At 47.8% G+C, this 13,406-nt stretch overlaps 1 protein-coding gene across 4 annotated transcripts in view; it reads left to right on the forward strand.

Annotated features, from left to right (window-relative positions):
• The window catches only part of Ak7 (adenylate kinase 7), an 80,251-nt gene that overhangs the window by 12,471 nt on the left and 54,374 nt on the right, over positions 1–13,406 (forward strand). For 3 of the 4 annotated variants that reach the window (XM_052738896.1, XM_052738897.1, XM_052738898.1), the window contains exons 4-5: positions 1,030–1,124; positions 7,525–7,635. In XM_052738896.1, the coding sequence (XP_052594856.1) occupies positions 1,030–1,124; positions 7,525–7,635 (206 nt within the window). The remainder of the gene's footprint in view (positions 1–1,029; positions 1,125–7,524; positions 7,636–13,406) is intronic. The other variant, XM_052738899.1, reaches the window with a different exon arrangement.

Consider the following 13,406-nt stretch of genomic DNA (forward strand, 5'->3'; position numbering starts at 1 on the left):
AACGGGCCCAAGTGGAGCACAGCAGAGAGGAAGAGTCGAAAGAGCAAAATGAAACGGGAGAGACAATGAATGCCCTTACTAGACTTGTAAAGTAACGTTTGAAGCTGGGATTAGCAGGGAAGCACGGCAAGGTGTCCTCTGGCTGAGTTCCGTCATGCTGTCCCATCTTAGGGGGAGTCCCTGCATTTTCCCAGCGAGGACACCAGCGCCTCGGTGTGCTATTGTGTAAGGACTCGCCTAACAGGACCGAAAATGTGCCTGATGCTCATAGGACCCTCTGTCCTCACACTGAACCTCAGCAAAAATCATTCCACAGCAAGACTATTTCAGGGCAACCAGAAGCCCCGACTCTGGGAGGCTCGGCAGAGCCTGTGACAAAACCCTCTGTTAGTGAGACACTCACTGCCTTTTGTGCATGTCTGTCCTACACACTCACCACACTTAGTTCATAAACTGCATGTCCGTCTTACCTATGTTCTCTACCACAGGCCTCGGGCCCCCAAGGCAGAGCCCCCGCCCCACCGCCCAAGATGGCTGCAGTGTGAAGGGAAGATGCATCCTAAATGACCTCCACACCTGAAGCCTAAACTAGGAAGAAAGGCCTTCTGTGAAACCCCAAGAAAGCCTAATTTACCCTCCGATGGCAGCCTTTGGCAGAGGTCCCCACACTCGTTTTGGGCAGCTCACAACCACCTATAAATCCAGCTCCATGGGGGATTTGATGCCTCTGAGGTCTGCTGGCACCTGCAGTCACAGGGATATACCCACACCCAAGACACACATATTAAAAATAGAATTAAAATGTTTAAAACAAAACAAGCCGGGCAGTGGTGGTGCACGCCTTGGGAGGCAGAGCCAGGCAGATCTCTATGAATTTGAGGCCAGCCTGGTCCATAGAGCAAGATCCAGGACAGGCACCAAAACTACGGATAAACCTTGTCTGGAAAAAACAAAAAACAAAAACAAAACAAAAGGGCAAAAAAGCTCTTATATGAATTCAAATGACTGCTCTCTGTTTTGGCCCCACAGCATTGAATGAAGAAGTCGCTCATTTTGAAAAGCGAAAGATATTCATTTTGCTGTCGACGGTGATGACATGGGCGAGATCCAAACCTCTGGACCCTGTGAGTGGACTGCTAGCCTTTCCTCACAGTGAGCTGTGTATCCCTACACTCCTGAACCCCACCCCATCTCAAGCATTCCAGAGCTCATCAACTCTAGCTACATTCTAATAGAGGGGAGATTATTATTTTACACACCACCAAGGCTGAGTGATTTTGTGTGTGTGTTGTTTTCTGAGACAGCACCTGGTATAGTCCAAGCTGGCCTCAAACTCATTATATAGCCAAGGATGGCTTTAATTTCAGATCCTTCTACCTCTGTATCCAGAGAGCTGGGATTACAACATTCATGGCCATACTCAGTTTTTATGTGGTACTGAGACTCAAACCAAGGGCTTTGTGTATGCTTGACAAGCAGTCTGCCACCCAGCTACAACCACCAAGAACTTTAAAATGCTGTCCGGTGGGCAATGCTGCTACCTAGCAATGCTTTGGTCCAGGCCTGACCATATCTATGATAAGGGTCCAAGAAGGGTATTACATTGGTTACATTTTCTCACTGCTCTGACAGAATATCTAACCAAAGCAGGTAGTGGAAGGTTTGTTTTGGTTTTTTTTTTTTTTTTTTTTTTTTTTTTTTTTTTTTTTTTTTTTGGTTTTTCGAGACAGGGTTTCTCTGTGTAGCTTTGCGCCTTTCCTGGAACTCGCTTTGGAGACCAGGCTGGCCTCGAACTCACAGAGATCCGCCTAGCTCTGCCTCCCTCCCGAGTGCTGGGATTAAAGGCGTGCGCCACCACCGCCCGGCTGTTTTGGTATTTTTAAGACAGGGTTTCTTTGTGGAACAGCCCTGGAACTCGCTTTGTAGACCAGGCTGGCCTCAAACTCACAGAAATCTACCTGCCTCTGCCTCCCTAGTGCTGGGATTCAAGGGGTGCGCCACCACGGCCTGGTTGTTTATTTTTTGAGACAGGGTCTTACTATCTACCCTGGCTGGTCTGGAACTGCTGTGCAGACCAGTCTGGGCTTAAACTTACAGGGGTCTGCCTCTGCTTCCCTAGTGCTGAGATTAAGGGCATGCACCACCGTGTCTGGCAGAAGGAGTCGATTTATCTTGCCTCACTGAAGGGATATGAACCATCATGGAATAGAAGGTGTGGCTGGTCACACTGTGTCTGCCATCAGGAAGCAGAGAGAGATGAATGCTGGTGCTCAGCTCGTCTTCTCTTTTCCATTGAGTCAGGGGGCCCATTCTGGTGGCTCTTCCCTCCTCAGGTAGTTCTCTGGAAATACTCTCCCAGGTACGCCCTGGCTCTCCCAGATGTTTCCAAATATGGTCAAACTGACAGTGCAGATGGACCTTCACAGTTATACTTATTGCCCAATGACTCTGTAGCCCTCCTGAAGTCACAGCACAGTGTGACAGTGAGTGTCTGCGTGACATGGGTGTGAGTAAGACCCCCTGAGAGCCCAGCTCAGCAAGCCACTTATGGTGACACACATGCCCATCAGTGACAGTTACTGCATCGTGACCAAATGCGTGCCTTCTCCCAACCCTGCTGCTTCTCGGTTGTCACTTGCGGCCATTCCAGAGCCTTTGTGCCATGGGACAGCCTCTCATTCAGTGGAAAATCACACTAGCACCTCTTCAAGGGGCATCAGTCGGTGTGAATAGTCCCAGCTCAATCTGAGGAGATGATGATGTTATGGAGGTCGAGACACTCCCACCCCACCCCGGGAAAAGACCACAGACGCAATCCAGATTATCATCAGTTAAATTTATTGATACCACTTGTAGGTCAGCAATCTCTGAGCCTGAGGGAAGGATTTTTTTTTTTTTTTTTTTTTTTGGATTTTTGAGACAGGGTTTCTCTGTGTAGCTTTGCGCCTTTCCTGGATCTTGCTCTTTAGACCAGGCTGGCCTCGAACTCACAGAGATCCGCCTGCCTCTGCCTCTCGAGTGCTGGGATTAAAGGCGTGCGCCACCACCGCCCGGCCCGGGTAGGATTTTTAAAGGCAAAAGCCACAATCGAACCTTGATTATCTGCACAAGCAAGCCAAGGCTGTTCTGCTCTGCCAAGATCAGGTAGTCCAGGCGACCTCAAAATAGTCTTTGATTGTCTGCATAAGCAGGTTATGGATGCAAAAAGAAAAAAAGAAAGTTAGTCATATCATAACAAGAGTAGATGGTCAGGGCTGCATATTTCAGGGTTGGGGTTTTCCTTTTCAACTAATACACTGTCCTCAAGGCTTCTGTTTGTGTCCTCTCAGAAACTCTTTTATTAATAAACCTCAACAGGGAACCTCATCTTCCAGGTGTCATTTGATGGCTCTGTTGGGACTCTCCAAGATTTCCAGCAACAATTCTTTCCTTCCCTTTAATGCCATGAATAGCAGAGAAAATAAACCCGCTCCTGCACCCCAGGGCAGGCAAACTGTAAGCCTCACAGCTGCCTGTGAGGAGGAGGAAAATGGAGAAAAAAGGAACAAAGCCAGGCTGCTTGAGATGAGGCGGCATGGAGGGCAGCCGCCTGGTGGCAGGCACCTAGTGAGGAGGAGAGCTTGGAAGATCAGTACAGAAGCCTAAGTGTTGATTAGGGAGCTAAGAAAGCATCCCTAGGTTCTGGCCAGCATCTCAAAGAAGAGAAGAAGAAGAATTAGCAGGCATACCCAGCCAAACCTCAGGGTGGCCTGGGCACGTGGGGATTGCACTGGAGAGTGAGGACTCTGAAAAGAAAAGCATGTTATCTTAAGGTGAAGCCACCTTCCTTGGGGTGTCCCCTAGCCCAGTCCTTGACCTGCCCCATTGCATTAATCCTTAAGAGAGGAAGCAAAGGTTTGTCTTCACCTAGTGGTAGATTCTATTCATTACATTGTGAGTTCCTTCCAATTGGCGGCCCATGGCAGCCTTGTTAAAATGTAATTCAGATCTTGCTGCTGGCCTGTATAAAAAGTGTCAGTCCTGGCGCCGGGCGTAGTTCAGTGAGCAAAGGTGCTTGCAGTGGCGCCTGAGTTTGAATCTTCAGAACCCTATTAAAGCCACATGCATAGTGGGAATGTCAGTCGGCTCAGAGCTCCTGTGTAGACAAAAAAAGTCCCCAGAAGCTTGAGGGCCCACTAGCTTGGATGCTTGTTAACAAAACAAACACAAAGAGACCAGGTGGAAGGTGAGAACTGACACCCAGGGTTGAGTTTTAACCAGCACGCGTAGGCCATGGCACCTGTATGTCCACACTCACATGTGAATATTTACACACATTGTGGATGTATACACACACAGACACACAGCTCCACCCCTTCCAATAACTGTCAGGATCATCTACATTCCTCAACATTGCCCACAGCCCCGACCACCTGGCTCCTGCCTGCGTCATCATCTTCCTGTTCCCACCTTGGCTCCAGTCACATGGAGCAGGATCCCATGTAGCCAGATTTATTTGAGCAAAGCAACTCCCAGATGAGTCCTCCAGTGCCAGAGGTCAAGGCAGGAGAAGTCATACACCCAGACTAAAGCAGGGAGGTTATATAGCATGTAAGCAAGGGATGATGATGTGTCCGCCACAAGCTGGGTTTGTGCCCAAGCGTGGTCAAAAACAGAATGCTTTAGGTGGTGACGTGGGCTGCTGGCAGCTTCAGGGCAGGATCAGCTACAGCCGCCAAGAACGCAGACTGGGCTTTTTGGCGCCTTTTCTTTGTTGGAGATTCTCTGAGAGGGCGGGGTTTGGAAAGAGAGAGATGGGGCTTCTCAGACCCTGCAGGAGTGAGCTGGAGGTTCCAGTCGAACAATGTTTACATGCCACATAACTCTTACATTGTTAATTTTTATTTATTTGGTGTTTTTTTAGAATATGGAAATTTATATGTTTGTTGGCATATTTATTTTTGGTTTTTAGAGACAGGGTTTCTCTGTGTATTCATGGCCATCCTGGAACTCACTCTATAGACCAGGCTGGCCTCAGACTCAGAGATCCACCTGCCTCTGCTTCTCGAGTACTGGGAGTAAAAGCAGTCACCACTATGCCTGCTGTGGGTTTTTGTTTGTTTTTTTTTTTTTTTTTTTTTTTGGTTTTTTGAGACAGGGTTTCTCTGTGTAGCTTTGCGCCTTTCCTGGGACTCACTTGGTAGTCCAGGCTGGCCTCGAACTCACAGAGATCCACCTGGCTCTGCCTCCCGAGTGCTGGGACTAAAGGCGTGCGCCACCACCGCCCGGCTGTTTGTTTTTTAAATTCCTGAATGTCCTTGATCATTGGGTAAATTTCAGCCTCCATCGACTGTACCATACATGTATTTTTTTCACATTTTGAGATTAGGACTCATTATATAGCCCAGGCTAGCCTGGAACTCACTCTGTAGCCCAGGCTAGCCTGGAACTCACTCTGTAGCCCAGGCTAGCCTGGAACTCACAGAGATCTGTCTGCCTCTGCCTCCTGAGTGCTGAGAATGAAGGCGTGCGCCGCCACTCCCTGCCCACGTTCTCTGGTAATAATTCCTTTCTTGTCTTGAATTAGCACCTTTCTTAGTTTACAGGCACAGCATAGTTTAGAGGTTTCATACACTCTGGTTACTGCAGCCACAGAAGGAAAGGGCTTCCACAGAAGGTTTAAGGCTAACAGGAACCGGGTTTGTAACTATAAATTCACAGTGTTGCTTTTGTTAGTGTAAGCTGGGCATGGTGGTCCATGCCTGTAATCCCAGGACTGAGAAGGTGGAGGCATTAAACCTGGAAATTCGAGGAGAAAGACCAAATCCCCAATTGTCGAGTTGAGGTAAGCTTACTGAATACTGGCCAGGAAGATGGACACAGATCAGGTTCATACCCTGGGCTCCCAGAGAATGGTATTGAATTATTTCAGTCAGGTGCTCTTTTTTTTCCCACTTTTTTAAAATTTATTTTTCTATTATCAGCTTGATACGGTATAAATTCCTATCCTAATTGTGAAATGTTTCATTGAGGCTTGCCTAGTAATTGAGTAAAACCAAAACTTATTATAAGCCACAGTCATCCTAAGGTCTCCCCCTGCTATATAGCCTCCATGATTCTGTGGGTTACAGTCTGATTGTTCTTTGCTTTATATCTAGAATCCACTTATGAGTGAGTACATACCATGTTTGTCCTTCTGGGTTTGGGTTATAGTCAGGTGCTCTTAAAGGCCCAACCCACAAAACTTCCCTTCGAGGTCTTTGCTTCCTATTGTCATCCAATCAGGGGCAAGCATACATCCTGTTGTACATCCTGCCTAGTACCTCCCACCTACACGTGATCAAGCACATCCTGTGCACTTGGGGCAACCAACATTGTTTATTGAAACGAACACATGTGACCTGTTAACGTAAGTGAACAACAGCCCCCAGCACTCCAGGAAATTATCTGTCCTTGGGCAAGCAAGGCTTACAGGTTAACTTTAGCTCTTATTAAAGGCAGGAGGATCAGAAGTTCAGGGTAAACTCCCTTTGGGTATTTATCGAATGCAAAGCCAGGCTGGGCAACCTGAGACCCTATGTCAAAAACAAACAAAAGGCCTCCATTTTGTTAGTATCCACAGCCTTGTGGTTTACAGCTAGCTGTCTTGCTAGCATTCAATATGCAGCTGTAACCAATAGAAAGACTGATTTCTGGGTAATGCCCCAAAGCTAGATCACATCTGTTACCAGAGCTACTGCCATGCCCATGATTTCCTTTGGTGTCTGCAGTTGAACCTGAACCATCAAGAAGGACCCCCACAAGTCTTGTTTTCATTTGTTTTGAGGTCACATCAAGGTGACTTTCCTGCTCATCCCAAAGCACAACCCAGACAAAATGAGCAAGACCCACCCCACACAGGCCTGGAGGCCCAGCACTATGTATTTTAAAGACTATTTTTTGTTTTAGTTGGCACATCACAATTGCATGTGTCCATGGAGTACATTTTTTTAATGAGTTTTACAGAGTCCTTGGTATGTCCCAAACAGAAAGCATGTATCACTTTCTTATGTGGGGGCTCTCAGTGTCCTCTGTGCTAGCTATCTGGAGATTTGGGTTTCATTCTTGGGAACCTGTATTCTCCAGTCCCACCCGGCCCTGCGGTCCCGCAGCCACTTATAAAATAATCACTCAGAGGCTTAATATTATTTACAAACTGTATGGTCTGTGACAGGCCTCTTGCTAGCTAGCACTCTGTTAATCTATGTTTTGTCTCGTGTTCTGAGGCTTACCAGTTTGCTGGCATGTTGTTCCTTGGGCAGCAGGCTGGCGTCTCCTCTGCCTCTCCTTTTCCTGCCTGTCTCTCTCCTTGACTTCCTGCCTGGCTATAACCTGATTCTCCCCATAGGCCAGAGCAGCTTCTTTATTAACCAATCATAGCAACACATATTCACAGCATCCAGAAGGACATTCCACAGCAGGAACCAGATAGTGTTGAGCATCTATTGAACAGCGAAGCACCCTTTGGCTCTAGAGTACTAGATTTGCGCCTTGTGTCTCCCTTAGGACGACACTGAGGTTCCCTTCACAGAAGAAGATTACCGGAGGAGAAAGCATCACCCTAACTTCCTGGACCACATCAATGCCGAAAAGATGGTTCTCAAATTTGGAAAAACCGTAAGTCTGGACACATAGAACACTGTGGGGTAGGAAGGGATCTGTGTGAGGGGGTGTACCTGGGCAACTTTCTCCTCTGCATGCTCACTCAGCCCTGCTCCCTTTCCAGGGCTGTTTTGCATGGCCAGAACACATCACAACACTGTAAACACCATGGTTTAGTTCCTCATACATCCCCACAGGTCTTGGCTTCTGGTTCAGCAATGCATTCTATCCTTAGAGATTCTCTGACCCAGATTGTGATTCAGCCCACTGACCTGAAGGCCCTGTGTTGGGACCCCAGCTAAACTCAGACTCTCTCCCACCAAGGAATCTGGGCAAATAACTCAGTTGGAATGAGAAGAAAGGGACCACACGTTCTTGGTTCCTAGAATCTGTCCCAATGTTTTTCTTCAAATAGCTCTGAAAAATGCAATATTAACCCCTCTTAAAAATAAATAGACGGGGTGGCGAATTTAGCTCAGTGGTAGAACGCTTGCCTAGCAAGCACAAGGCCCTGGGTTCGGTCCTCAGCTCTGAAAAAAATAAATAAATAAAAAATAAAGAGACAAGCTGGGCGGTGGTAGCACACAGCTTTAATCGCAGCACTTGGGAGGCAGAGGCAGGTGGATCTCTGTGAGTTCGAGGCCAACCTGGTGTACAGAGTGAGTTCCAGGACAGCCAGGGCTACACAGTGAGACTCTCATGTGTCCTCTTTAGAATTCTGTGAGGCGGGTGCTGCTGTTATCATCCCCATTTAATTTACACAGATTCCCAAACCCAAGGTTGCAAAGTAATGCGCGATGACAGCTCTGAAGCGCCACCTTGTGGTGGCATAAGATATAACAACCAAGGATTTCCAAAGTCCAGTTCTGTCCCTGAGGAATCCCATTGATTTGAAGAATGTGGTACAAACACCATGAGCATGAGGTAGTTAGAAAAACAACAAACTAGGCGGTGGTGGCACATACTTTTAATCCCAGCACTCGGGAGGCAGAGCCAGGCGGATCTCTATGAGTTCGAGGCCAGCCTGGGCTACAGAGCTAGATCCACGACAGGCACCAAAAACTACACAGAGAAACCCTGTCTTGAAACAAAACAAAACACAGAGAGAGAGAGAGAGACAGAGAGAGACAGAGAGACAGAGAGAAACAACAGACAGCTGGGGTGGTGGCTCACACCTGCAATTCCAGCACCCAGGAGGAGCTACAAAGTGAAACCTCCTACTCAAAATCAAACATGCCCAAAGTGACCAGCGACACATGGTTTTAATCCCAGCACTTGAGAGGTAAAGATAGGTGGAATTCTTTGAGTTTGAGGCCAGCAAGTTCCAGGAATACACAGTGGGACCCAGTCTCAAGACAACACCAAACAGAATGGAAAAGGATTAGAAATCCTAGTTCAACTCTGGTGGCAGGAGGGATGCTGGGGATTGGGCCAGGCCCTCACACATGCTAGGCAGTGCTCTCTATCAATGAGACATATCCTCGGAATATAAAAGGAGTATATTAGGTATCTAAATGTCTTCCAGCTCCAAATTCTGTTATTTTGTTAAAACTTTAACCCTGTTAATCACTCACATGTTTCATTCACTAAATGAGAATGTCTAATCTCACACACACACACACACACACACACACACACACACACACACACAAGTAAGTGCCTGGTAGTCTAAAGGGGAGCTATAGTGTCTTCTTCACACCCTTGTTTAATTATATTTATTTATCTATTTTATTTTTGGATTTTTTTCAAGGCAGAGTTTCTCTGTGTAGCCTTGGCTGTCATGGAACTCACTTTGTAGCCCAGGCTGGCCTCAAATTCACAGAGATCCACCTGCCTTTGCCTCCCAAGTGCTGGAATTAAAAGCGTGGGCTACTACCTTCTGCCTTCTTTCAGGGCTTTTGAGACAGAATCTTACCCTGTAGCCCAGGCTGGCCTGGAACATTCAAGGCAGACCTTAAACTTGTAACTGTCCTCTGCTTCTGCCTCCCAAGCAAATTCTGGGATTACAGTCATAAACTGTGTCCAACAAGGATGGTGACTGCTTCTTCTTTTCTCTTCCTCCTCCACTACGTCCTCTTCCTTTTCCTCCTCCTCCTCCCCCTCCATTTTTTTTAATGTGTGCACATATATGGGGTGAGTATACACTCGTGTGAGTGTGCATTTGTGTGAGTGCATGTGGAGGCCTGAGTTTGATGAAAGAAGTCATCCTTGATTGCTCCTTATTCACTGAGGCAGGGTGTCTCAATCAAACCCAGAGCTCACCAGTATGGCTAATCTCGATAGCCAGCTGCTCTAGGGATGGATCCCGTGTCTCCACCTTCAGAGGAAGGTGTAATTGAAGCGGGGCCACCACGCTCATGGAGCATTTATGTGGGTTCTGGGAATCCCGGCTCTGGTCCTCATGCTTGCCTAACAAGAGTTTAATCACAGAGCCTCCTCCCCAGTCCTGGATGGTTTAGAAAGTAACTGGAACAATTCTTCCTTGACTCTCGGGTGAGTGAGCAGAGCATTTCCCAACTCTGTCACCCTCCCCACACCAGGCTTGATGACCCGTCCCGCCGGCCAGGTTATTCGAGGGTCTCGAGGAGGGTCCACCTGTAAACCAAAGGGGGGAGAGGGAAAGGAGACCAGGCGCATAGAGAAGACAGAGTCAGTCTGAGTCGCGTCAAGGTCTCGTTTATTTTTTTTCTTTTTTTTTTTTTTTTTTTGGTTTTTCGAGACAGGGTTTCTCTGTGTAGCTTTGCGCCTTTCCTGGATCTCGCGCTGTAGACCAGGCTGGCCTCGAACTCAGAGATCCGCCTGCCTCTGCCTCCCGAGTGCTGGGATTAAAGGTGTGCGCCACCACCGCCCGGCAAGGTCTCGTTTATTGACTGGGTATTGAGGTTTATAAGCAGGGCTTCAGGCAGGGAGGGGGAGCAGGGGAAGCAGAGAGAGAAGAATGAAAAATTCCTGAGGAAGGGTGAGGTCGCTTTGGTCCCAGGCCCCTGCAGCTAACTGATTAGCACGTACTCCAGGAAGTTGTACAGCCCGAGGTTAGGCCAGGAACTTCCTGCTTTCGTAAGGTTTGATAAAGCAAGGAAGGTCACACAAAGTTCAAGACACAGCTGTCCGGGGGTCGGCCCCCAACAGCTTGAGATGTTTGTCCTCTGTTTTATGCCCTGTACTGATTCCCCCGTCCACTCCCATGCCTCGGTGGCACCACTTCTTTAAACTCCACAGGTCTCTAGTTTCTGCCTGGAAAGCCTCTGTGTGTCCATCTAGTAGAGGCTGGGCAGGTCTGCAGGATGACCTCTGGGAAGTCTTCTGGAGTCACGCTACCTGCTATGGTCATGAGAAGCCAGAGAACTGAGCCCCCATGCTTCCTTTATCTGCTGGTCCACATACAGAGGAATGTGGGTCAACTACACTTGTGTCAGCCAGCATTCCATTGCTGCAACAAAATGCCCAGGATTATAAGCTTGCAAAGAGGAAAAGTTCATTGTCTCTCACTGTTCAGAGGTTCCAGTCCGTGACCAGTGGACCCCGTTGCATTGAGCCTTTAGCGGCATGATGCTGTAGGATGTCTTAGTGGGAGCAAGTAGCAAAAGAGGCTTGTTCACCTCATGGCCGAGTATGAAACAGAGAAAGGGAAAGAGACCAGGCCTCCTCCAATACTCCCATCAAGGGCAAGTCTTCAGTGACCTAGGACCTGCTACTGTACCCCTCCTTGTTAAGTCTCCAGCACCTCCCCTTAGTCCCACCCTGGTCCTGCTGGGGGATATCTTTCTGTAGGCTGTGAATATGTGTGGCTCCCATTGGATAATAAAGAAAGCTATTTTGGCCTATGGCAAGAAAGCTTACAGCCAGGCAGGAAATCCAAGCAGAGATACAGAGGAGGGTGGAGTCAAGGGAGACAGCAGCCCACCACCTAAGGATCAAAAGATGCCAGCAGACCAGTAATGCCATGGCCACATGGCAACATATAGATTAATAGGAATGGGTTAATTTAAGATGAAAGAGCTCAGGCTGGAGAAATGGCTCAGAGGTTAACCTCACTGACTGTTCTAGAGGTCCTGAGTTCAATTCCCAGCAACATGGTGGCTCATAACCATCTACAATGAGACACGCAGACAGAACACACTGTATACATAATAAATAAGTAAATCTTTAAAAAAAAAAAGATGAAAGAGCTAGCTAGCAAGAAGCTGAAGCCATACGCCATAAAGTTTATAATTAATATAAGCCTCTGAGTGATTATTTTATAAATGGCTGTGGGGCTATGGAACGGCAGAGCTGGGCGGGACCTAGAAACATCTCAGTGACATGGTACCAAGCCTTAGGAGGATATTTTGGAACTATCCCACAGCACAGTGACACAAAGTCCTCCTCAGAAATCTCACTTGGTGGGCTGTCGAGATGGCTCCTCAGGAAAAAGCACTTCTATGCAACCTTGACAACCTGAGTTCGATCCCTGGCACTCTCTTAGAAAGTAGGGTGTGGTGGTGCCTGTCTGTAACTCTAGCACTCTGACTGTGAGACAAGAGGAAAGACAAGAGAATCTCCTGGGACTTCAGGCCAGCTAGCTTGGAGTATGAACCAGCTAGCCTGGAGTGTGAGCCAGCCAACCTGGAGTATGAACCAGCTAGCCTGGAATGTGAGCCAGCAAACATGGAGTATGAGTCAGGTGAAAACCAACTTCAGAGAGCTAACCTGATTCCACATGTGTGCTGAGGTGTATGGGTGCCCACTGGTGGGGCATTTGCCGCATATACACAAGGGGCCTGTGTTATAACTCAGCACAACAACAGTAACAACAATAAAACAGTGTCCCACCTCCCCAACCTCACTGTTTCCAATTGTTGATGGATTACTGGAAGAAAGCACTCCCTCCCTGCCTCCCACCCCCACCACCCCCTCCCCCCCCCCATACACATGTACGTGTGTATGCAAGTGCACATGCACATACACGGTTCTCCCTCAAGTGAGAATAAATTCCCAATATGATTAAGCAAAGAGTTTAGAAATTCTGCTCTAAGCTGGGGCATCCTGGACAGTCTATAAATGAAAGTTTCAGTGGGGGTCAGAGTTTGAAGACTGAACACTTGCTTGATAACCCGGGGTCCATCCCCAACTCTGGAAAGAAGTATGTTAGGGAACTAAAAGAAACTTTTAGAAGTCACTGTATCTTTTGTCCTTGGACCTCAAGTCAGCAATCCAGAAAACAACAAAACAAAACAACAAAACAAACATCCCAACCATTCATTGCACAAGGCTCCCTGGGCTTTGAAAATTTTGTTTTGCATTGTTTTTCAGTGTCTTGATGAGACACCCAGGCTGGTCTGTCCACTGCGTGGGGCCAAGTGATCCTCCCACCTCGGCCTCCAGAGCAGCTGGGACTTCAGGCACGTTCCACCAAGGGGGGCTTGGTGGCCACTAAGTATCATCAATGCCACAGTGACTGCTCTGGGCAAAGTGAAGCGTCCATGTCAACCTAAAGCCTTGTATGTGTTATGCCCAGATCGCAGGGACCCCCAAAAGACCACCACGGAGACCGAATTCCACATGTAAAAGCAAAGAGCCTTTATTTCAAGCTCCAGAGCTTGGTTCCTCTGTCTGTCTGACACAGCAGTGAGAACAGAGGGCCCTGAGCTCAGGTGGGGCAGAGTTTTTATCATAGCAGAGGTTGGGGGTGAGGGGATTTCCTGGGTCCAGGGCCCTGATTAGCTGACAATTGTCTGGGGGTATTTGTAAAACAAAAAATAGGTGTGTTCTAGACTCAAGGATGTCTGGCCACCTTATCTAATGGT

The sequence above is a fragment of the Peromyscus californicus genome, unplaced genomic scaffold, assembly GCF_007827085.1.
Source record: "Peromyscus californicus insignis strain IS unplaced genomic scaffold, ASM782708v3 Scaffold_15__1_contigs__length_86483966, whole genome shotgun sequence".
NCBI lineage: Eukaryota > Metazoa > Chordata > Mammalia > Rodentia > Cricetidae > Peromyscus > Peromyscus californicus.